Source organism: Antedon bifida, chromosome 8 (genome assembly GCF_963402885.1).
Source record: "Antedon bifida chromosome 8, ecAntBifi1.1, whole genome shotgun sequence".
NCBI lineage: Eukaryota > Metazoa > Echinodermata > Crinoidea > Comatulida > Antedonidae > Antedon > Antedon bifida.
Genome location: NC_136233.1, coordinates 5,330,187 through 5,356,479, shown reverse-complemented (window position 1 = coordinate 5,356,479; position 26,293 = coordinate 5,330,187). Strand labels below are relative to the sequence as shown.

The 26,293-nt window shown below is 32.8% G+C and overlaps 2 protein-coding genes across 3 annotated transcripts; one reads left to right on the top strand and one right to left on the bottom strand.

Annotated features, from left to right (window-relative positions):
- On the top strand, window positions 1-7,674 carry LOC144850838 (uncharacterized). 2 transcript variants are annotated; one of them, XM_078708310.1, is made up of 8 exons: window positions 1-195; window positions 1,602-1,778; window positions 2,642-2,710; window positions 4,351-4,812; window positions 5,728-5,874; window positions 6,177-6,275; window positions 6,540-6,774; window positions 6,949-7,674. In XM_078708310.1, exons 1-8 carry the CDS (start codon window positions 103-105, stop codon window positions 7,041-7,043), a joined length of 1,377 nt encoding a protein of 458 aa, XP_078564436.1. In that variant the 5' UTR covers window positions 1-102; the 3' UTR covers window positions 7,044-7,674. The 2 variants fall into 2 exon arrangements, with proteins under 2 accessions (XP_078564436.1, XP_078564437.1); XM_078708311.1 differs by lacking the exon at window positions 4,351-4,812 and having other exon boundaries at window positions 36-195.
- Window positions 7,675-9,105: 1,431 nt separating this feature from the next.
- LOC144850809 (uncharacterized) lies at window positions 9,106-26,231 on the bottom strand. The gene is made up of 14 exons (XM_078708260.1): window positions 26,065-26,231; window positions 23,623-23,682; window positions 23,057-23,153; window positions 21,838-22,892; window positions 21,624-21,718; window positions 17,881-18,166; window positions 15,006-15,075; window positions 14,286-14,422; window positions 12,952-13,366; window positions 12,490-12,722; window positions 11,934-12,041; window positions 11,263-11,515; window positions 10,243-10,349; window positions 9,106-9,760 (listed from the first exon to the last, which is right to left on the bottom strand). Exons 1-14 carry the CDS (start codon window positions 26,203-26,205, stop codon window positions 9,545-9,547), a joined length of 3,273 nt encoding a protein of 1,090 aa, XP_078564386.1. The 5' UTR covers window positions 26,206-26,231; the 3' UTR covers window positions 9,106-9,544.
- Window positions 26,232-26,293: the final 62 nt, after the last annotated feature.

Here is a 26,293-nt window from a genome sequence, read left to right as displayed (position 1 = left end):
AGCCCGAGCGAGAATCATTGGACAGCGCTAACATTGTGCTAAACGTCATTGAGTAATAAGATCTCTAGTAGGAAAGACGTCAGACTGTTTACCGAATAAACTATGGTTAAAATATGTGTTGTGAGTCCTGAAGGGCTAAAAGATGACAAGAAAGTGGAAGGTTTGCCAGTCCCGGAAGTTCTTACAGAAATACCGGTAATGTTTTTACATGATTTTAGCTTTAAAATATCAAAAACAGAACTAAAGCTCTAAATAATAATGATCGAGTGAGCAGGATCGAGTGATCTTGAGCAGGAAATGCTGAATAAGCAAGCGTTCAACGAAAAAACGTACGCGGAAATATTGAATACAAATGTCTAGCTAACTCTTTTTTGTCAAGTTGTTGGTTTTTTTTTATCATGAACTTTAAGCAAATATACAGTAATAGTAAATTAGGCATTGAATTTAGACTTTTTAATTTTCAAATAATACATTGTAAGGCCATGGAATTATGATTTTGTATATGTCGTTTGTCTTCCATACTAGCGTAGGCTTACTGAATAATTTATGTCAATTTTTTATTACATGAACGCCCTCAATGTTGTATATTGGGTCATCACACTTGGACTGCTACGTGCCAGCTCATTTGTGTCACCACTTATCCCTCTATTTATGGGACACTTTACACTGGAGGATCTCGTCGATCTCATACCAAACAACTGTTTTATTCACTTAATACATTAAATATTTTTGATATCAACAAACTCCAAACAGCTATGTTAATGTTTCGTTTCAGTAATAACCAGCTTCCTTCAAAAGTTAATACTTTTCATATTTTTGTCTTCGACTTCAAAAAATATCATTTATGAAAGGTTTTCTATTTTATTACGTAGGACATTTTTTATTCATTATGGACCAATATTTATGGACTACTATGCCTTTTGATCTTAAATGTCAAATATTTTAGCCTTTTTAAAAAAAAAATATAAACAATTATTAATTCATAGTTATGCACTTCAGTTTTTTTATGCACTTTAGTTTTTTTTTCCTCTTCTTTTTGCATTAAGAACTTTTTATAAGTACATACATTGTATTTTTTCTTGCTTATTTCAGTCATTATTATTTTTTAAATGTATATATTTGTTTCATTTGGAGGTTCAGACCTAAAGCCAAATTTGCTTAATGCAATCTCCACACACATTTTTTTTATCATATATTATTTTAAAATAAAATGTAGAAAAATGTATGTATTGTGTTATATTTATGTGTGAAATCAAATCTGAAACTGAAACTGAAACTTCACTGTGAACAAACGATGGGGTAGGCCCTTATATATGTTATAATAATACGACCACCCACTATTTAGGGAATCCCTAAATTGCAAATCCGGAACAACCAGCCTGTGTGTATGTGTATATTGACTATTTGATTTTCTATACCGTTACCGCTCGTCTGTGTAAATTGGCCTTTATGCAATGCTGACTGTGCTGTATAGTACTGTAGTATTATTATGATTATTAGGTAATGTGGATTCACCATTGAACTATTTATTTTATATATACCAAAATAATTTTAGAAGTTGCAAAATGACATATCAAATCTTGATTTCTGTTTTAAATTAGTTACAAGAAAAGCTTACAATAAACGATTTGGCGACGATCAAGAATCCAAAGCGAAGATGTAAAGGAGTGGTGATAATACTGGTGATGCTTACATTAGCCGTTACGTGCCTGTGCCTTGCAAGTGTCATTTACAGTTACACTAACAACGAAGAAGAACAGGACATGATCAAAAATCAGGTGTGTTATGTGGTAAAGTGCGGGCAACACATATCTAATTTAATATAAAAATCATCGATCTATAGTTTCCCTAAAGCTTGGTTCCCACTAGGACGCAACGCAAGGACGTAGACGCAACGCAAGCGAGTTGACCAATGACAAGCGACAGTCGAATAATCCATCGCTTGTGATTGGTCTAATCCCTTACGTTGCGTTACGTCGTTTTGTTGCGTCTCTAGTGGGAACCAAGCATTATGTATCATTGGTGTTACACGACTTTGTTGAAAATAAGCACTTTCTTATCAATGGTGTTTGTGCACAAAATGTTATAAGGTGACTAATTTAACTAATATTCAACTTAGAATTTGATATCTAAGTCTGTATTTTATAGCAGAATTTTGCCCAATTCCATTCTAATATTTGTTACAATGATTTACGGTACATTTAACCAGCTATTAACGCCTTACGTATAATAAGCTTCACACGTTAATTCTGCGTACCACCCCTGATAAAGTATTTGTATCATGCATTTACGAGTTGATCATCATTACAAAGTTGTCCATCATCACCATCAAGTATTTTTATAGGCTGAATGTACATTGGTTTTATTGTAATATTCTTTCTTGTTGCTTTGTTAATTTTATAACAATCAATAATGGGACATTATTAAGTCTTCGGCATTACAATTTGTAATTACTGTTGTCATAGAAACTGCTGTTATACCTTATGATTATTATCCAGCATGAATGTCTGTTGTGTCTATCATTGTTATTCTATTTTTACGTTATAATCATAAATATTCAGCTTATCTAAACTCATGAAGTGCCCAGTGGTATAATTAATTCATAGCAAGTAATTACTATTTCTATTATCCACACTTCCAGGAGCCACAACGTTTTGAAATCGATGTTACGTTCCGTGACCCGGATGACCCAGAAAAACATGAATTGGAAGTAAGTTTTTTAAACAAGAAAATAACTTAGGCTTACAATTCAGATCTCACATATGAACGATTAAGATTGCGTTTCTAGTTTTACTCTACACACACAACAGTGTGAGAGTGGGTTTTTTTTAACGTACAGATATTCAAAAACCGAGTTTTTCTAAAATGTTATTTATGCCAAAAAGTACTTCCTTTTCACAACAGTAATAAAGGATATCTGTTATTTTAGTGATCTGCGATTGTATGTAAATAAAAGTGAACATTCTCTTTAAGGCCTACTAACTAAATAATCTGATTTTTCTAGACACCCATTGATGATATTGTTGGTTAAACTATATAACTAAAGATTTGTCTACACTATCAAACTTTATGTGACATATGGATACGATGACGTCATATCACTACCATATTGGGCACATCACACTTTTGCTTGTCAAACTAGTTTGATAGTGTAGTGTTTGCATAACATTAGTAATATTTATAATGGTAAAATACGATACAAGTAACAAAGTTATACATTGTCGTAAGTACGTCAAATTTTGACAGCTAAAAGGCAAAGTTTTATAATTGTGACAAGTGACATTAAAGGGTTTCGTGTAAATCTAAAGCTCACTTACACGAAGGATGTATTAACGCAAATTGCCGTAAGAACACACTTCGTGCGTGTCACAAGTGGGGCCGACGACGGAAGAAGGGTGCCGTAGACGTATAGTAAACACCGTTATCTGCTTTGCGTTCGTCGCAACAGCAAGGATGTTGGTCAATTCTGAAGTGAATTGATCAATCACAAGCGATGGATTATTCGAACTGTCGCTTGTCATTGGTTAACACGCTTGCGTTGCGTTTACGTCCTTGCGTTACATCCCAGTGCGAAACAAGCTTAAAGAGGCGGATACGAAATTGACAAAAGATTATTTACTTGCGTTGCGAGGTTATGCATTGCGACAAGATTTCTTGAAACGCAAGGACGTTAAGCGCACACTCAAATAATTTAACCAATCATGAGATCATCCAAACTTTGGTTTGTGATTTGTCTTGCATTGTGCCTATACGAACGTCGTTGCGTTGCGTCCAAGTGGGAACCAAGCTTTATTTATAAATTAACCTAAGGTACGGTAACTAGTTCCTAGGTCGTTAACCTAAGGTACGGTAACTAGTTCCTAGGTCGTTAACCTAAGGTACGGTAACTAGTTCCTAGGTCGTTAACCTAAGGTACGGTAACTAGTTCCTAGGTCGTTAACCTAAGGTACGGTAACTAGTTCCTAGGTCGTTAACCTAAGGTACGGTAACTAGTTCTTAGGTCGTTAACCTAAGGTACGGTAACTAGTTCCTAGGTCGTTAACCTAAGGTACGGTAACTAGTTCCTAGGTCGTTAACCTAAGGTACGGTAACTAGTTCCTAGGTCGTTAACCTAAGGTATGGTAACTAGTTCCTAGGTCGTCGCAAATTGGTCGTTCGCGTGTCAGTAAGTTAGACCAGTACTATACTGTTGTCAAAATGATTTACCTGATATTTTGCAAAGCAGATTTCGTTCAAACTTTAAAACAATTTTGTTATCACCTCTTTGTTAAGACGGTGTAGGCATAGTTTTGAGAACATGCCTACGTCGTCGCAAAGCTTCTGTATGTTAGCCTAATATTTTATTTGCAGGTTAATATTCAAATTGACTTTTCAAACGACATTCTGACGACCCAACACGGAATGGCAAAAAATCCCATTGAGATAACCAAACCCGTGACTAAAACAACAAAACAGTATCTGTATATGGAATCTGCCGAACCTGCAGAACACATTACCACGTCCCAGTCAGAAATGACCGACGAATCAGAGATAACAAAGCAGAGTGTATCGGCTACTGATGACCCTGGTACAGTTTCTCAAAGTGCCACTGTTACTACATCTAAAAATCCTACAACATTGCCACAAACTCCTGCGAAATTTACCTCCCAAGAGAGTGAAATGTCATCAACTACAGAGAAGACAACAACACCTGTAACAACCATGGACGAACAGACGACGGGGAATACGCCGTTTAGAAGTGTTAGTGAAGGATACACAACCATGTACGAACAGACGACGGGGAATACGCCGTTTAGAAGTTTTAGTGAAGAAGTAAACAAAACATGACATTTTAATTGTTTGTCTATTGAGCACAAGCACAGACCACGTGTGTGTGTTGATGTACTAAAACAATTATTGCTTTTAGATGATGTCTTTGTTGAGAACTGTGTGTTGTTCATTATGCTTACTCGCACTGTTTTGAAACATCAGTCACGTCAGAAACAAACTTGAAGGGTTTTATATTATAACATGATTACCACTGATTGATACTATTGAGACTCTAATTAATAATCGTAATAATTCGTTATCGTCCAAAGGTTTCTTAGCAAATATAATAAAATGTTATGAAATGTCTTAGCTTGTATTTGTTTTAGTCTATGGTCATTTTTGTTTTAAGATGCATTGTCCCCCAAAATGAAGATTAATCAAATCAATGTTATTTTGTAGTTTTAATAAAGTTAATCACTTCCATAGAAAAAAAACGAAAACAATAATGTTTCACTTGTAAAATGACAAAATAAATGATTAAATTCAACCAAAAATCCATTGGCTGGCAGCCAATTTGACCATTTTTTGCTTTAAATTAATTTTTTTTCAGGTAATACATTTTTTTCGATCCAATTTTTGGTCAAAGTGGGTAACCATTATGTTACATTAAAATAGAATATTCAAAACAAATTTTTTAAGAATTATTTTTTCAGGGGGATAATACATCTTTAAAACTGCATTTATTAAATTAACTTTATATTTGTATACACTGATGCATATTTCTTATTTTTAAATTTCGCAATTTCACTACATTTTTGTAAAAATAGTGCAAACTATTACATCTGAAATCTGTATTTTGCTTGTGTCTAAATATATAAACTTTCTGTAATTCAGCATAAGTATAATTATCATTGAGTAAACACATATTATTTGCGCTCCACATAAAAAAGTCAACCTTTTAAACTTTTTCTTTTGCAGAAAACTACTCAGTATCAGTCGACCGCCAATCCCCTTCACCACTTAAAGGAGGAAATCATTGTAAATGTCGGTAACAACACAGAGGTGTTCACTATTCCACCAGGCGAGGACCACGAAGCTTTGATATTTCTACATGACTTCACACATGTAAGAATTTAAATTCTACCGTCATCCACAGTGACAGCAATGTAATGAAATCACAATACGATAAACCGATAAAACTACATAAAGACCACCGACAATGATATCACCGACGACAAGAAATATAGATATATCTGCAGCTTTGAACTTGAATGATTTATTTTGATTACATGTCTCTAATAGGAGCAACAATTTCCATAAAAAAGATGAAAAATGTATTGTAATTGTAATTATTCTAATATTGTTACTGCATTATATTATTTTACTTAGTATTGGTTAAATCTTTTTTTTTTTCTCTCTTTTTATAGGAGTACACTGCGTATCTCCTTGTCGAGCAGGATCTTTGCTTCGTTAAGAACATCCGTCCATTCATGATGAGTCCGTTAGGCCTCTTAAATATCTTGCTGGTAAATACAATTCCAAATAGAATCTTTACAAAGAATAGTATAGGCCTACAATGTATTATTTTTAATAAAAACTATAAACTGGAACAGCCCGCATTAACTTTTCACAACGTGACACAGATGAATGATGGGAGCTAGCCGCCCAGAAGATGCTGTTGAGATAATTATAATGTAAAACAGTAACGATAAAATCAAATCACCCCAGTCCAACGTTGACAACACCACCCTGGCAGTGTAAAAATAGTAAAATGTCTATTTTTTTTTTAGAACCCAATGTATTTTGTGCACGAGTTTATTGTTACTCAAACATCGTACATTGCTATTCCTCCACCTCTTCAACGCCTTAGCTTTGGTCCTGAAATTGAGAACCTTTGTGGCAATTCGCCTACATTTTGGTTAGAGGAAATGGATGATGATGAATACGATACGGTAAATGTTGATGATCTGCCATGGATGGACTGGGGTTATCCAGACCGTTACATCCGCCGTAAGCGCTCGGCAGGTAAGAAGGGAAAGGGTGTCATCTACTGTAGGCCTACATAATTTGGATATGGGGAGTCGAAAGTCTCGAAAACAGAGATCTCGTGTCTTTAGTGTCTGTTTTCGAGGTCTCTGTTATTCCTTTACCGTATACAAAATGCTTAATAAATAAACAATAATCAATGCTTTTTTGCAGATTCTAACGAAATAAAAAACATCAGGTTCTTTGATGCTGATGAGCGCATGCACAAAGAAAAAATCTCGTTCGGGAAACTCGCCAAGAACAAGTAAATCATTGTGGACGCCGTCATTGAATGCTGAATGACTTAATGTTTTATATAAACGTTCTATGTTCATTAGGCATATCTACGAAAGCGTCTAGTGCCATCCATTTAGTCAAGTGGATGGCACTAGACGCTTCCGTACCTATTGTACCATTACGGATTAAATGGTATTTTGGCTGTACATTTTCAAGTGTTCTTTCAGCTAGTAGATAGCTCTTTTTTAGCTAATAGTAGCTTAGCTTAGTTATTAAAAGAATTTACCCATTCTTTATATTTTGCGTTTTTCCTAATGGACCAACGAGTGGAATTGACGTCATCCACACATACGCTTAGGCCTATGCATTTTTTAAAAATAATTATTAATCGAGAGAGTTTACACTTTGTTATTTTAAGCTCACACACATTTGCATTATAATAAAATAATGAATGAATCAGATGAAGAACAAATAAGGAGAAATCTGGCATGGAACTTTCATAAAAATGGATAATCATTACTTGTAATCAATATTTGCTTGGTTACGGTGGTGGTTAGGATAAAGGCAACAAACGAAGCATGCAATATAAAGTACATCACCATCACTATGCAAGCTTTGACCGAAGATGTTAAGATTTGTAATAATAAATGTATTTTAAATTTACTTTTGAGATGTTTGAAGTTACTGAAATTATATTTAAACTATTATTTTCTTTGTAAAGCACAATAATACATCACATTCAAAAGCACAAACGAATAATGCCAACTGATTCAATACGTATAAACAATCAAGGTTTAATTATGGGTGTATGGAATAATATCTGGATTTATGAAGTGCCTAATGTTGTGAAATCGCTGTACATTACTATTACCCTGGGGCTTTTTTTTTTTAAACACGTATGGAATACTCCCATAAGGCAGTTGGTAATCAGTGTCTCTACCTTTAACATGTGCCCATTGTTAGCCTAAACCTACCTACCCGATTTTGGTTTGGGCTTCGGCTTCATCTTCCCATCTCTGTGCCTTCTCTGAGGCAAAAGCGTTGCAAAACAATTAACTAGATTAACTACAACAAACTCAGGAATAGGATTGGATTGCTCAGCTATTGGATTCACAAAAAAGTTTAAATACCTCAGTCTAAGTTTAATTGCGGAAGAAAAGTTTTGCGTTTTTGTTGAAACTAAATTTCAACCTTTTACTTTCAACAGTTTAAAAATCAAGGGACCATAAGATATGGAGAAGAGCATAGAATATTTTAAAACAATGTATTATCCTTGATTTCTGCCCTCATAGTCGAGGAAAAACAAATCTGAAATCCCTTCTGATAACTCTAGGCCCTGTTGACACTATAAATAAGTTACACCAATTATTTAGCTTTTATACGCCTTTTTGAATATGATTAGTTAAATCAAGTGCTAACATTAATATAATACAAGATAAGAAATGACAGTACCCGTAATTAGCTTTGCTAGAAAACTTTTAACCAATCAGAATAGAGGTTCCCGTTACGCATCACTGACATTTACCTAACAACCGAAAACCTTTGTACTTTTCCTTCGAGTTTAAGTAATTGAACAAACAAATGTTACAGCATTTATCTTGTATATTTGCGTACTATATGCCTATATAAACAAGCTTTCTAGTGATAATGTAAGCCTAGGCAACGAGCAGGTCTATTAACAATGTAGGGATATAATGAGCTTCCTGGCCTCTACTAAGACTTCACAGCATTTATAATGTATAACAATGAACACTGTTGGTGGTAATAATTCAACCCAGGTCTGTCAAAAGTGACCAACTGTACCGGTGGCTACGGCCCATATTTATGTTCATATATATTCATAAATGCCTTTGAAAATTTATTAGATATTTAAAAGAAGGTTAACACCACTAAAAATAGCGGTTTCACGCAGAAATAAGAGTAGTAGAGCGTTAGAGTGTTCGTACGGTGTAGCTATCTATTTTCTCTTTGGATTCAATTATTGCTAAAGTTTTTTTGTAAAGCTTTTATTCAAGTAAATTTATAAATTCATGTGAGTTTGTCATGTGTTTTCATTCTACACCAAAAAAAAGAAAATAAGAGAAGAAAATGTAATCACAGTACTTAATCACTTTATTTAAAAACAAACCTTGATTTCACTTTTAAAACTATCTAAAAAATGTTGAAAATATTTCCAAAAGTATTTATTTCCATACAACCATACCTCTGAAACATTTAATCAATCAGTTACTTGTCTACACACTAGTTAAGACAGAAGTTTATTTAAAAAGAAAAAAAAAACATGTCATTATCAAAAGACCCATTATATTCTTATTTTTCCCCAATATGAAAGCCAAACCAATAGGACAATGTATTACTTACAAATGCTGAATTACATACTTTACACACACTTTTATTTATTTATTCCCTAAAAATACAGAATTATTAAAACATGTTTAAAATTTAGGGTAACCCCTAGCGGCAGAAATAGCAACAATTTTACAATCTAATTTGTACATAATGGGGTCTTGTAATACAAAAGCTTTAGGTCAATCTAACGTCTTCGTCCTTTACTACGACTTCTACTTCTTCTACCACCGGATCTACCAACGCTTCGACGACGTTCTCTTTCTCTGTCCTGTTCCCTTCTTCTTTTCTCAATCCGTAATTCATTCTGTTTTCTTTCTTCTTCATCTTTTTCCTGCATTTTCTTTAGTCTCTCTTCTCTTTCTAACTTTCTTTGATTCCTTTCTTTTTCTTTTATTACCATCTGACAATAACAACAGTGTTATAGTTTATTTATTATTGTACAATTATGTGAGAAATACCCAAAACTTTGTTTATAAAACTATATTAAGACCAATTTACACCAAATAGCGGTAACTGTTAGCGGGAAAACAAAAATATAGAATCTATGTTATTTCTTATGATCATTTACACAAAACGCAGAGCGGACAGGCAGTTAGATACAGGATAGATACAGATTCTACATGGGACAAGCACAAGGTTTTCCATTTTTTCTGTGTAAATTGGCCTTTATACTACTTTATTATTTCTATGCAGTTTGATTGATTTATTGGGATATGTACAAATTGATTGTGGTTTGGGAAATCCATTTACACACAATTGTTTACTGACCATTGGTGGCGTTTAACTTCTTTGACCCAGCATATACCCATTTTAAATGATGTATTCACCAATCATGAAAACCGAGTATAAACTTTATTGACAGTTAATGAAAACCTTTCTGACCTGTTCAGGGGTTAATGGCAGCCAGTAGATGCAAGGTGTTGCTTTTGTTTTCCGGAACAGATCATCCAGTAGTTTGGCTGGAGGCTCTTCTGGTTCAGGGGATTTTACTGGGGAAAAAACAGTTAAAAATAATCTAATAATGAATAGTGTTTTCTTGATCAAAGGACCAGGAAATTGTTATCTAAAGCTCTCATGCAAAGCCACCAAGACTATGCCTCCACCTTCAATCTAGACCTAAAGAAATTATCCAAAAAAGACTGCACGTTTCATTCTTCAGCTAGGTCCCTGTGATCATATTGGTAAAAAGGTTGGATATTTAAATTTTGAAAACAGGGTAAAATTATTACAACTATTTCATGTTCATAAGATTTTTCATAATACCACACAAGAAATAGTCATAGATACCTTCTGCAATTGGAAAATGTAATACCACTTTTTATTATCGTGGAATAAAAGCTTGGAACAATTTACCTAATGATATAAAATGTATTAATAATATTATTTGTAAACATGCTGTTAAAAAGCACTTAGTCTTATGCTTTATTCTAGGTTCATGCTGTAGGTCATCCAATTTCTATTGCCTCATATTTTTCATATATTCTGCGATATATTATTGTTATGCGTGTTTGATTTCTTTGTTTATGCTGTTTGTTGTGATTGTCTATGCTGTTTTTAAAGGACCCTATTGGAATTAGGTTGATTTTTCTTTCGACTTTATGGGCTATCTATCCTTGGTTTTTTATTTAATGTATTTGCTTGTAAATTGTTTGTATTCATATTTTCTTGTAATCTTATGTTGAAACCGAATAAAATCAAATCTAGTAACAACACAATGTAACAGAATGTAAATGGTTTCTAGGATAATCTTTTCACAAGCTACATAATTGATTAGAAAGATAAGCCCAATGCATATTATTTCAGAACAGCTATATATACTGTATATGAAATTGAGGTCCTACTGTACTACTACTGTATTGATCATATTCTATATTATAATCAAATGAGCATAGAGAAACCAACCTTTGTGTCTGGCAGATCTTTCATCAGGGCGATCTCGCCTTCTACGATCGCGTGATGAACTTCTTCTTGGTCGTTCTTCCTGTGTACCGTCTCTCATTGTGATATCTCTCTTCCGGTCTCTACCAATTTCCTTCTCTTTCAATCGCTCTTGTCTTGCCTTTTCTCGTTCATGTCGCACATCTTTCTTTTCTGTTTCTTGCTTTACTTCCCGTTCAACAAGTTTTGGTACTTGTATTCCTTTAGCTCTCAATAACTAATATAAACAGTAAAATACACAATATATATATATATGGTATTTCGTAACATTATCCGGGAAAACAAATGTTGCGGTCAAGCACTGGCCCTATTTTCCTCCGTTGAAAGAAACTATGTTCACATCAGTCTCTACTTTACATAATCTCTATAGGAAACCTATTTTTATGCCTTATAAACAATTTAGAAGTTGAGGTTGTATTCATTCTATTGTTTCCTTAGTCCTTTCAAAACAAATACAACAAATAATTATGATAAATGTATCGGCGATATATAGGTCAATTTATTGGTTGTATCCATTGGTGTGGGAAATGTTGCGACTGCTTTCCCAGGGATTCAAAATATTCAGCAATATGATGTTTTCTTGTTGCGATGAACTGGGGTTAAAACTATCAACTATGATATAATAGATTACAAACCTCATTCTCTGCCGCAAACTCGACATGTAACACTTTAGGATTACTACTAGGCCACTTCTTGCCATGCAAAGCCTCGCGGGCAGCACATGCTTCCTCTTTAGTGCTGTACTATAATAACAAATGTTGAAATATTAATCCGTCTGTTTAACTAATACAAGATACAAGACAAATAGTTCATCAACGAAAGATTTGAAATTGGTTTTTCTCATGGCAAATTAATATTAAAATAGATAAAATCAGTGAAATGTTGAAACACAAAGTAAAATACACAGTACTGTGTACAGAGAAGGGATAAATGCAATAATCCATCACTCAATAAGTGAAAAAAGGAAAGAAGAGAGAGCAGTTTTATTTAGCTCCAATCGTTTCACAAATTTTAAAATACATTGGTCAATTTTGCAAATAAAATTTTTATATTTTTTCTACCAAATTGCTGCCCTTATAACTATTTCTGTCTATTTTTGGTCAGAAAGAATATGCTGACCAATTTAGCAGAAAGTCTAGGGCTCGCAGTTTGAACTTTTAATAATTGTGAAATATATGATGTAGTACGTACAGTAGCATAGCAATGTGATTTGATATTATCAATCCAGAAGCCTTCCGTAACAAGTGTTCCTGATCTCTGTAGAAGCTCTTTCAACTGACCAACCGTGTATGGCCTCACTAGATGGGCAATGTGAATGATTTCACTACGAGGTCTACGAGATGGTGTCTGTTTGTTGTTTACAGTAATAGGTTCATCAATTGATACACGCACTTGTGGTCTAATTATGCTTTTTGCTGGTGGCTCTGAAATGAGTAAAAGTAAATAATAATATACATGTTCAATTAATAAAATGTACAGAATAGTCTCATTACAATGCTCATCTAGTTGTTGAATGACCTAGCTTCCCTTCTAGCCTTCATCAATGATTTATGAATAAAGTGTATTTTAGAATAGTAGGTGTGACAAATAATGAATGTGTTGTATTCGTGAATACATTTCATACTGTAGGAGTAAAATTATTTGATGACTCACCATTCTCTTTCATTTGGACTTTGTGCTGTTCTGTTTTACTTGGCTCTTTTTCGGATTTCTTTTCCTTCTTTTCACCATTCTTTTTCTCATCATCACTTTCTTGTTTACCTTCGTCGTCTTCATTCTCAGAACTATCACTGTCATCATCTGAATCACTGGAATCACCTTCATCATCTTCACCACTGTCTTCATCTTCTTCCTTCTTCTTTGTTTCAGTATCATCCATCTTTTCCTCTTTGTTTGTATCTGCATCATCCTCCATGTTATCACTGGCAACTTCTTGCGTTATCACCCTCCTTATCTTTGTAGGAGATTCTTCTTCTGTAGGTTTTTCAACATCAAAATCATCACGTTGTTCTTCATATATATCAATAGCTACATTATCAGGATTTGTAACAATTTCAGGCATTATCTCCTACATAAAAAAAGACCAAAATATACCAAGTTTTAATAGATACTTTGTAAAACACTATCTAACAACACTATTTTGTTATTAAATTGTGCTGTTGTGCTTATGGAAAACTTTATATTACATGCACTGTTGATTGACTGTGACGAAAGCATCGTCCACTGTCTTGCGTAATACATCTAAACTTGTCAACGACATTTATAAAAAATTTATTTATGGACCAACATCCATCTGTTGTTAAGCTGTATGATGGCATCATTATTATTTTGTGTTGCACAGTGATATCCAGCTAAATAGCATCAATTGGGTTATTATTATTATTTATATATTCAGTTATTAAATTTGTATACGAAATTTGACAATTTGATCCAAAAGAAAATGGAGATAATTTATTCACACATTATTAAAATACTGTATATAACAGCACTCTGCAAACCTTATATTTTGCAACCTAAAATCCGGTTCCCAGAACCAAGCCGTGGCCCAACCAGACAGCTGGAGCAAAGTTTGTGGTAGAGTTAAGAATTTAGGAATATGGACCTCTAGGTCCTCGGAAATTGTTTATTTTGGAGGGTAACAATCAGTCTGTGGTTTTTCGCATTCACTTGTAATTCATTTTCGACAAGATGATCAAACTATATAAATTGTGTTTGGCAACACTATCATCTCGACACTCGACCGTTTATTGTGAACTTTGTTGTTGTGCTTTTCTTTCAATTTCTCATGTGATATGTTTCGTGGTTGGGCTGCAGCCTATAGTTTGCAGAACGTCGCTAATATTGTTATATGTAATCTCTCTTATCTTAATCTCTAATTCGAAATAAATAGAGTAAAGATAAAAAAAATGGGTTAAGTAGTTTGAAAATGTTTTTATTACTATGTCAATATACATTATATAATACAATAATAATAACAATAGCTATACCTTCAACATATCAGTGCTAATGTTAACACTGGTTTTAGATGGTGTTTCGGTTTTGCTGCGAGTTGAACCCCATCTCCGTTTCCTAGGACCTACTGTTGATTCTCCACTCTCCTTAGTAACTTCCTTATCTTTAGATCCTAAATATAGATAGTAAATTAATATGCACAAACAGATATATATACAAATATTCTGGTATGAAAGAAAAAATATTCAAGGGTGTCGGTGGACTCCCATATATCCATAATGTTGTTAGATCTCTCAATTGACACTGCCAGACATTCACTAATAATATGTACAACATTTGATATAAAAGGATATCACATGAACATGTGGGTCTATATTTATAAGTAATTTTTTTACTATTAAAGTATTCTTCTTTCAGCAAGAGCAAGTGGTAATTGAATCAATCAATACTCATTTTCATTGGGTAATATTATGGATAACCTTACCACCTTATCATGTAACAGTTGATTTCAAGAATAATGAGTAATAATAATAATTAGAGGTAAACATTTACCGTCAAAACGTCGCGTTTATGACCTTCCAAAATGTTTACCGAATGCGCAATTGAAAAACAAAAACGTAGAGCATGCGCAGATTCAACTCATAATCTTTACCGGCCTCTCCGAGATACTTTTACCTGCCTTTTTACAGAGATGGACGTGTACCGATGGTGGTTTTAACAAACAATAATAATCGGTTGTATTAAATACAGCTTACCGTGTAATGCAATACGCCTGGTTTTTATAGGTTTATACTCCTTAACCTCTTTTTTGATCACCTTAAGAACCTATATGATGGATATACAGAAATACGAAACACATATTATGCATTATTATGTACTGTTAATTTGCTTTTCATACATAATTGTCACCATAATATACTGACATCAGTTAATGTTAGAACAATTGCCAACATTTCATAGTAATAATAAGTATTAGGAAGTTCAAATATGTTATGTAATAAAAAATACAACAAGAAAAGAATTATGGCACTTCATTGAAAGCATTCAAAAGCTCTGACTTAATGATCAGATAAAATGAGAGTCAATGATTGTGGTTCAAGTCAATTACAGGTGAAATGACAATTATTATTCATTTTGTATATTCATTAATAGCTACAGTAGCTTTGTATGGTATAGATTGTAGGACAGGTCATCAATTAAATTTAAAGTAAACTCTAACCATTTCACATTTTAGAACTCAAAAATATTAGAAAATAGTCCTGTATAAACACATACCATTTAGTCTTACTATTTAACACATTTTTAATATGTTATAGTTAAAAAATATATATGTTATTGTCAGTATATTATGGATATAAAAAAATAAAACAATAATTTAAAAAGAATAAATGCAACAAAAGCAGTTTGTCAAAAGAGGGTCTTTAACACAATACCAAGCTTTACCGTCTTTAACAAAATTTATATTATACAGTATTATAGAATTTACCAATTTCCAATTTGTAATGGTGATTGCGTTAGAGACTTTCTAATGACAATGTTAGATTGGATTAGTTATGATACATGTTGTAATTTGACACTCCCTACAGTGGTTTTCCATGCTGGTTGGTCAACAGCTGATAGGTGCCCTTTGAGCCTGGTTCAACCCGATGGGAATGAATTAGGGAAAATACTACAACTCCATTTCATCACTCCTCTTGCAAAATAATTATATTGTTCACAGCTGCATGATGAAAGTTTATTTCAAGAGCCTTCTTCGCCACAGTCTAGCTTGCACGTTGTAATATTCTAAATGTTTTAACAAGGATTGCTACAGTACAATATAATGCTGTACTTCTTGAACTAGGTGATGACAATTTCCAAACAGCTTCTGTATGCTTTTTAAAAAGTGTTCTTGCTAGTACAATATTGTTGGTTTCAAATTATTGAAAAACATAATGTTCCTTTTATTCTTTGAATATGTATAAAATGATGAATGTTTAAACGTCTTCATTTTAGTATCTGTAAACAGTAAATTTCAACTCCATAAATTTTTAAAACCAAATTTTAAAAATTTCATCTGTTTTGCTAGTAAATCATAATAGCCTTTTTCGAGTATGCAAATGGCTTTTTATTGCAATATTAATTATTCTTGAATCTTCCGTAGTAATTACTTGACGACTTGAAGATAAGTAGAGTTTGTTGCAAATATTGTAATAATGGTGAAACAATTACAGTAGTGTTCAGGGTCTTGTTGTGTTGCATAGACAGCAGTGTCAATGACATCACAAATAATATTCATTGGTAATTATTTTATGATCACGTACAAATTTGTATCAAACAATCAGGTTTGGTGTTACTTTTAATGTCTCATAGTCCAAATATCAGTAGTATTGTAGTTTATTTTACTTGCAGGTTTTCTTCCACATGTATTAATAATCATCATTTTCAATACACAGCAACAGTTTCTTTGAATTGAAAATATGCCATTTTAACAGCTAGTCTTCATATTCATCTGAATGTTTGTGCTAATTAAGCTTTTATTCGTTAGCTTTTACGTGCTCCTCTGTATACAGCAACATCTCATTAAAGTAAATAGGCCCTGGGAGGGGTAAAGGTATGTATCGTCAGGGCATGATAGGCAGGATTCCCTCATCACTCCAGTCAACCAGTACTACACGTACGCCAAGTAAGCTCAACCCGCCTTGGCTACACAAACAGTTCATATAAAGGTAAGAACACACACAATGCAAAATACAGTTTTTGAAAATATATTACAACTAATTATTACTATGAAAACCATACTTTTGTTTCATTATGACGTTAATTAATAAATTAAGATTTAGTAAATGATTTTAAGCCTAGTTTAATATATTTATTATAATAATTTGATAAATTAAAAATCAAATATATTCCAATTAAAAAATAATGGAATCAAAGTAGGATTTATATTTGGAAATTGCCTTTAAATTAAAAATTATGAAATTAAAAATATTTTGTATTTGGATAGAAATATTTATTCAAATTTGTAGAATATGCACCGTAATGGACATACAACTGCACAATGTAATGACAACAATCAATTAACTCAATGCAGGATTAAAATTATGTATTTTTTTTATCTTATTTCATACACATCCAACAGTGAGTAACTTGCCAATTACAGGATAAATTATTTTATAATTTATTGTGCTTATAAACTCATTTGAGGCTTAGACAGTGGAGTTGAAAGATCTGTGAGTTACAACCCTTGCACTATTGTAGGTCAGGATTGAATCCTGAACCCTGGGAGGGCAGGCACATTAACCACCAAGCTCCACTATAAACACATATTAAATTTGATTTTATGATGATAATGTTAATGGCATATTAAATGTAAAGCTGTTATTAATTTATTTACTTATAATTAAATAATTTCAAAATTAAGAATATATCCTACAGGTATTAAAATCAAAATTATATCAAATGGGACAATTTTTATAAAATTATCAATTTAAATATATTTTAAATATAACAATAGAAAGTATACTATTACAGTATTACTATCTAATCACGTTAAGACATACAATAAAATTATCAATTTAAATATATTTTAAATATAACAATAGAAAGTATACTATTACAGTATTACTATCTAATCACGTTAAGACATACCTTAGTAGGCTTTCCATCCTCCTTTGGTTTCTCTTGTTCCTCAACAACATCTTTTATGCCATCATCTTCTACACCCATTTCCTCTTCCTGAACCTTTTCTTTTATTTCATCATCTACTGTTTTCTCTTCCTGAATCTGTTCGCTCTTTCCATCCTCTTGGACAACCTTCGGCAAAGATGATGCATCTTTTTTAGAGGTCTTGGTTGGTTTTGGTTCATCCGTTTCCATCGGGATATCTTTATCATCAGTTTCCAAATCTTTATTTGAATCCGATTGTTGTGTGCTCCTATAAAGAAAAATGCAATTTCATGCTAGCAAAAACATTTATTTTCAACCTATAGTCAATATTATATAAACATTTTAAGTGAACCAGAATAGAGAGTGTTAATGTAAACAAAATATTAATCAAACATCACTAAATAAACCTGCAATAATATACTGTAACTTTGAACCTTATCTGTATAAATCAACTCACATGTTCAGTGTAAATGGCATTTTAACACATCAACAGAAAATATGTTAAACCTTCTCACAAACAATGTCGTAGAATACAGTCAGCAGACATGTCAATGCAATGTACATATAATCATGTATTATACATAATGATTACACTACAGACGCTTCTATAAATGTATTCATCCCTCTATCTAACAGCAGCCATAATTTTTATATCTAAAGTATATCTGTAGCTTTCAAGAATATTCTTTGTATGTCTTATCGCTGCATCGTTAGCTGTGATTAATATACCATAAGAGGAAGTAGGGTTCACAACTGAGGTCATACAGTGAAGCGCATACATAACTAATGAAATCAGAAAATCTCAAACCAATTGCAGTAACAAAAGAATACAGCATAGAGAATCTTGCACATGTAACCTATTGACACGACATATAACTACATATAAACCATAATTAATACATTTTGAACATATTTCTTTTGAATAAAAAATATAATTGAGCTTCATTCAATGACGTACACATTGATAAACTTATATAATTTTAACAATTAATTAGGATAAAAATATTCTGGAGGTGCTTTTATAATGCCAAACTAATTTATAACATAACAATTGAAAACAGACTTGACATATCAGCATAATTATATTATTCTTACCATAACTTAACCATTAAATGGTACAGTTGGCATCTTGATTGGAGAAGCCTGTGTACGTATTTCATAACCACTATTTTGTTATTGGCAGTTTTGCCTATCAAAACTGTTTATTTTAACGAACATCAACATTTTTAAAGTCCCATTCCCTACGATTTTATATCTAAACTACATATATAATGTAAAAATAATTACTATATGGTCCTAATGCGATAACTCTTTTCGTCTTTAAATGGTTAAAAATGTGAAAAATAAGTTATTTCTAATATTCTAAGTAGCCCACTATAAATCCAAACATACATTGTTGTTTACCAGCTAGGCTTACAAACATAAGCCTACCTAGGCTAGGCCTACAGACAGTCCACAAAAGGCTATCCGACGCCAGCTACTTTTTGGGTAGTGCATTTTTCTATATTGTTATAATATACCATAAAACGTACATTTAAGGAATGACCCGTTTTAAATGATTTTAAATTAATATATATGCATTTTTTAACAAACGTCAACATTTGTAGGGAATGGGGCTTTAAAGCAGGCAACAATCAAAATGAAAGTACTCAAAATATATCAGGTAAAACAATATTATGAGAGAGAGCAGGCTCACTAATTCGGTCCATGCTAAAAGAATACAGAGGGCGTACTATTTATTATCTCATATGGAAAATACAGGTAAGTCAAGTTTTAATATAATAAGCTTTTGTGATGTGACCAATATCAATTTTCTTGAAAATCAATAGATATATACCTATTAAAACCCAAACATTCTGGACAATAACTAATACAAATTGTGGACGTTATCTTGCTATAAATGAAAGCACTCGGAAACTGAGTGAAGTACTTGGCAAAATATATCAAGGAAAACTATATTCCAGAGAGAGGGCTCACTACTTGATATTTTGTTCCATGTTAAAGAATACAGAGAGCGTGCTATTTAATATCTTGTATGAAAGATACAGATAAGTCAGATTTTAATATAATAAGATTTTGTGACTGACCAATATATCGATTTTCCTGAAAATCATGTTCTTGTTTTGTAAGTTTGTGAAACGTGCTAACAAACAAAGCAAGCACTATACTTAGCAATTTTGCCAAGTAATAACAATAATGTACATTACATGGGGAAGCAGAACACTGGTCATCATAGCAATGTAACAGTGCAACACATGACATTGAATGTGTGTTAGGATGATGTAGGCAAATCGCTTCATAATATTATAAGTTTGTAAAGCCATTTCATTGTTGTTGGATACAAATTTTTTTAGAAGCATCTTTTATTCAGCAAATAAATAACTTGTTGCAGTATTGCAGCCGAGTATTCCAACCACAAGGCCACAACTGCACACTCAATTGTTTCTTTTTTAGTAGCATTGTCATCTGATGTTTAGTCTTTTCAGGCACTTCAGTTTTTAAATAACAGTTTTTCCTGTAATTTTTCCAGCACATTCAGCAAATAAAACTTGTCATAAACAACTTGTTGCACTGCCAGTATTGTAGCCGAGCATCTCAACAACAAGGCTACACACTCAATTGTAAATTTCACTACTCCATGCATATGTGGTACTCTGAAGCAAAATTATTGAAACTCTCTCATGGTTAAGCGGGGGACCAATGGGGCATACGCACCCCTCCTATTTTTTACAGAATATATTTTTTAATATTTTTTTTTTTACAAAAACAAGTACTGCACTAATAACACACCTGCAAACTCACCTGATGTTGTAATAATAATAAACAAGATATATTTCTTACAAAAAACGCTGCTCAACTCTTTTTTTTTCAACCTGATGTTTTGTATAAATATTATAATAAAAAAAGAATTATAAAACATCGCTGAAAATAATCGTTTTTAGCCATGCGAACGAAGTAACAAATTGCACCCTCGGCAATAAACTACACCATTTTTCGATATAAAATAATTACATACAATTAAGGTTTCTAGTAATATATTTTGTATATTAACATGGTAAAATTCAATAAAATATATTACATGTTTAATAAATAAAAAAGTGTTTATTTTGCCTCATTCAAAGACAGACAGACTATACTACAGAGACTATACTACAGTACCTGTCAGTGTCTGTTGCATAAATCTCATAGACTCTCTTTTCCCAGACATGCTTTGGGTCGTCGAGCATGGACCTATAAATAATAGTTGAGTTTACAAATTCCCATTTCTGTAGTGGTACTGCTTCTTAATGCTTATGTCCTCTGGGAATACAACTGCCTAAAGGCATGGCGTGAAAATAATACATGTCCAATCCAAAAGATAACTTTTTCAAACCAAGGAAGAGGCCTTCTCTTCCATTCTTATCTTTTAAAACGGCAGTTTGATTAAGCAAAAATTTGGAATTATGAAATTTTAGCTTAGGGACTGAAATTTAATCCAAATTCATGAGGTGATGATGTAAATCATTACTTGAATTGAGGGGAAATGACCCAATAGAAAAAATAATTGTAATTTCAACATTAAGATCACTAGTTTTGTATTTTATCTTATATTAACCCTCAATTGCAGACAGCGATTTTTGAACTGTTATTGCGTTTCTTTAGTAATAACGAATGTTTGCTATATAATAACTCATTTGTCAATAAATAAACCTAAATTAGTTGTTAAATGAAGCATACTAACATACCTTTCTAATTTATCCATCTCAATTGTATTTTCAGTGTTCTCTTCATTTTCTGCTGCTTTACTTTGAATTATTTCTTTGGTTTTTGTTAAAACCACCTATATCAAAATGTTGAAGAAAAAAAAAAACATATTTATAATGAATCAGCATCATATGCACAGATACAACTATACTGCCTGCCAGTAAGAATATTTGTTTTAATACAATAATTACAAACCTCAGTTTCATGAACCTGTTTCTGCTTTTCAGGAGTAGGAGTGCTGGTTCTAGATTCTGCTGATGATGAACTTGATGATGAAGATGACGACTGGCTACTACTTTTACTACTCTTATTGTCTTTTTCAGGTGATGTCATATCAACTGAACTAGGTTCTTCTTTTGACTCTTCTTCTGTATCTTGATTTTCTGCTTGCACTACTTTCTGATCAGTGACTTCTTCAGAGGTTTTAGTAATTTCTGATTTGTTTTCCTGGGATATCTCTGGAATGTTGTCATCACTAGAGCAGGTTTTGGTAGATTCTTGTATCTCTTTATTTGGATCTTCTTCAGAAATCACCTTTTCTTTAGTTGGCTCACAAGAAGAGACATTTTCAGTTTTCTGTTTAGCTGAGACATCCTTTTTAGTAGCTTTGTCATCTAATGTTTTAGTCTTTTCAGTCACTTCAGTTTCTACCTTAACATCCTTCTCAGTAGGTTCAGCAACAACCTCTTTCTCATCTTCAGCTTTGCATTTTTCTTCCTTCCCGACTTCTGATTCAGATTTCGCTGATTGCTCAGCTTGGCTTTCAACTTCTTGAGATTTTGGCACATTACTTATGTCTACCTCCTCAACATCAGTTCCTGGCTTAACAAAAACCTCTTCTGTTTCCATGGTATCCACTGGTGTACTTGTTTTATCCCCTTTGTTCTCAGTTCCTTCAAGGTCCTGTGATCGTTTTGACCTTCTCCGTGCTCTCTCTGGTTCCTTTTTCTCTGAAGAATTCTGTGAGTTAAAACTTCTATTGATACGACGCCGTTTGCGAGTAATATCTTCTTTCTGCTCAGCAGTTTCTGGTTTTGAATCATTTATATCAGTTTGCTTCTCCTCAGCTTCAACTTGATTGTCTTCTACCTTCTGTACTTTCTCACCACTTTTATGAGTTGATTTTGGAGATTCTGTGTCCATTGATGGGTCGTCGTCAGAACCACTTCTACTTAATGACTTGTTAAGCTCTTCTACTTCATCAGTTAATGCTGGAGGCACTTCATCTAATTTGTGTTTATGTTCAGAGGCTGTTAAAATGTTTAAGTTAAATTTAGTTAATATTAATGATGAAAATCTTATTACCTATGTACATGATAATTAACCTACCAAAAACATTACAGAAATTTGTATATTTAACAGTTTTGAAAATAAAATTATTCTGATTCCACATTGATTCAACACTTATACATACCATCATGCAATGCTTCTCTCTGTGCCAATAGCTCTTGTTGTTGTTTCAAATATTGCTGTATAAATGAGTTTGATCCAACATTCTCATCTGCAGTAATCTGTAATGATCATCAATCAATCAATCAAAGTAACATTTATTTCTCTATAGTTTATAATAAGAAAATTATATCATTTGATTATTTTGATAATTCCAAAAAAGCAAAGCTTGTATGAGGAAAAGTAATCACTATAATGTTATGAAATACAATAGTCTGTATACACTTGGATACTGTTAATCCATTGAACCATAAAACATTAATTTTTACGAAAAATGATTTAGGTAGAAAATAAATAAATGATACCTTGCCTCAATTAGCAGCAATTACCATATAATAATACTGTAAACCAACCATGTTGGCCACAATACAGTTCAATTCAATCTCCAAAAACTACTGATAGACTCTACTAAAATGAGAATGATAATTATCTCAAATTCGCAATGTGAAAACCAGACTTTCAAAATAACCAAACTAATCATGTTTAGTTTTTAGTGTCAAACAAATGAATATATTAACTACAGTAACTTACAGATTGATTTGGTAGTCCATCTGAAACTGGTTCTTGTTGCAGTTTCTCCAAAGACAATTGCTAACAAACAAAACCACAACATACACATTATTATATTGACAACAATTTACAAGTAATATTAGGGCCTAATCGGTTACGTTAAATCTGTTTAGTAACTGTAATGAATTCATTTTATTTAATACAATAAAAACATGAGGATAACGGAAAATATTTCACAGGAAATACAATGCAAAAAGGTGGAACATTTAATGTCAGCATGGTGACTGAAACAGTGAAAGTTGATATCATTGCAGAATGTATTGGGCTAGGAATATACTACTAATGTACTACTACTACCATGCCAGTATTTGTACAGTATAAGTACTGTATATTTTTTTGGTTTAATACAAAAATATTTGTTTGCATAAATACACAGGTACCTATTGTTTTTTTTTTTACACTACAGTATAGTTTGCCGGATTTGTACAGGTTCATTTAAAATCCTGATTTCTCAAATAAATACTGTAGGCTTACGATTTATATAAATAGTATAATAATAAAATACACACGATAATATGATAGAAATTACATTTTAAATCATGCGGTATGTTTTGATTTAAAAAAAAAGACCTTTTTTTTCTAGTGTCTGTAAGTTTGCTTGCTGTCATTTGCCTCATTATTAAATCGCATTAATAACAATTTTATATAAATAAACCCCAAGCTTGTAGGGCAACAACAAATACTGTACCTATATTTTTCCACGTAAAAACACATCACATTTCAAATAAAATATAAATGTTTGGGTTTTACGACACTTGGCGTGTAGCATTTTTTAGACATGCAAGCGATGTAAACAAATTACGCCTCTGTTGGCTGTTTTGTGAATGCACGAACACAGTTTTCGAAATAATAATTGCAATAAAATAATGGTTTTTAGTAATTTAGTTTATATCAACATTTGCAATATCAATAAAATTAAAGGGACTGGCTATACGTACAGCGACGGTACGTATAACTGTATACTGTAACTGTTATACTTATACTTATACATCACGACACGCAACCAATTATAGAGCATTTAGATGTCACATGTTAATCCGATGATTTAGCTTTTGTTTCGTTTTTCTGCAAGCCAGCTGTGTGGCGTGGTGGGTTTGTGATGAGGCTATGGCCTAGAGGTTGTGGGATCGATTCTCTGCTTGACGACTTCTTTTTTTTAGGTTATTTAGAGGGGTTAGGTTTTTAATATTTAGGACGAGTTTTAATATTTTGGACCTGTTTTATTATTTAGGACGAGTTTTATTATTTAGGACGAGTTTTATTATTTAGGACGAGTTTTATTATTTAGGATGAGTTTTAATATTTAGGGCGAGTTTTAATATTTAGGACGAGTTTTAATATTTAGGACGAGTTTTAATATTTAAACAAGTTTTAATATTTAGGACGAGTTTTAATATTTAAGAGTTTTATTATTTAAGACGAGTTTTACACGTTGTACGTCACGGTCCAGCGTCAGCCAACTGCGGTACGTATAACAAAATACATGTTAATACGTCCAGCGACTGTACGTATAACTATCTTTTGTTATGAGGCTATGTAGAGGGCGACATGGTGGTCGGACATGTTTTTGAAACTCTACAGAAATCACGATTTGAAATTTGATAAAATCAGGAAAATTATTTCAAAGATCTAAATACCAGCAAACCAGGGGGAATGTTTAAGTTATCGAAATCCAAATATAATAAAAACATTAGAAAAAGAGCATATGCAGTTAGAGTTATAAATGATTGGAACTCGCTACCAAACCATATTGTGACGGAACCAACGATTAACAAGTTCAAAACCGGCATTGCAATGTTATGGTCTGACCACCATCTCAAGTTTCGCCCATATGTTACCGAGGAGTTCTCATTGATGACAATGGAGGGACAAATGAGCTAGTTCTTTAAGTCCTACGTTTCAAGGTATATTCAAGGTATATGTCCAGTGGCGGTACGCATATCCTAGCTAGTCCAAAATTAAAATGGTAGTTCAAACACCTTTAAAAAATGTATTTTAACAATCATTGGTTTTGACGCGAGACGTTTCGGCCCAAAAATGGGTGGAACAGGTCCACTTTTCAAATTTCAGTTCAGCATGGCCGAATCATTCCGGATTCCTGCTAGGCTAGCTAGGCCTAGCAAGGCTACACTGTTACAGCAGATAGTAGTAAGTAGTGGTAGGCCTAGATATTAAACTAATATGCCTACTTTACTACCAATGTAATCACATTCGTCGCTGCTTACGATACGATACTTGCTGGTCTACCTATCATGATCATCCAGCCGGCCCCAACAACACTATCGCGCGCCGCGCCGTCGTGTGTCTCATCAATCAGAGAAGCTAGCCAAACAATCTACTCAGACTATTTTACCAGGCTACATTTTAAAATGACGAAATATTGCAAATAAAAAAATATTATACCGCTTTCAATCGTGACAGAAGTTGGCTTTTAGTTCCATTGTTTGGTAACTTTCGTTTTTTTAGCTCTTGTTTTAAATCTAAAACTCTTAATGTGGAGATTGGTTTTCCATTAACGAGCACTTCTTCCCCATTGTCAGCCATGTTGTTTCCCTAAGATCGACGACTCAAAAAATCGCTCCGAATTAATCCGATCCCTCCCAAAAATCGATTTCATAAGCTTTCGGGTTCA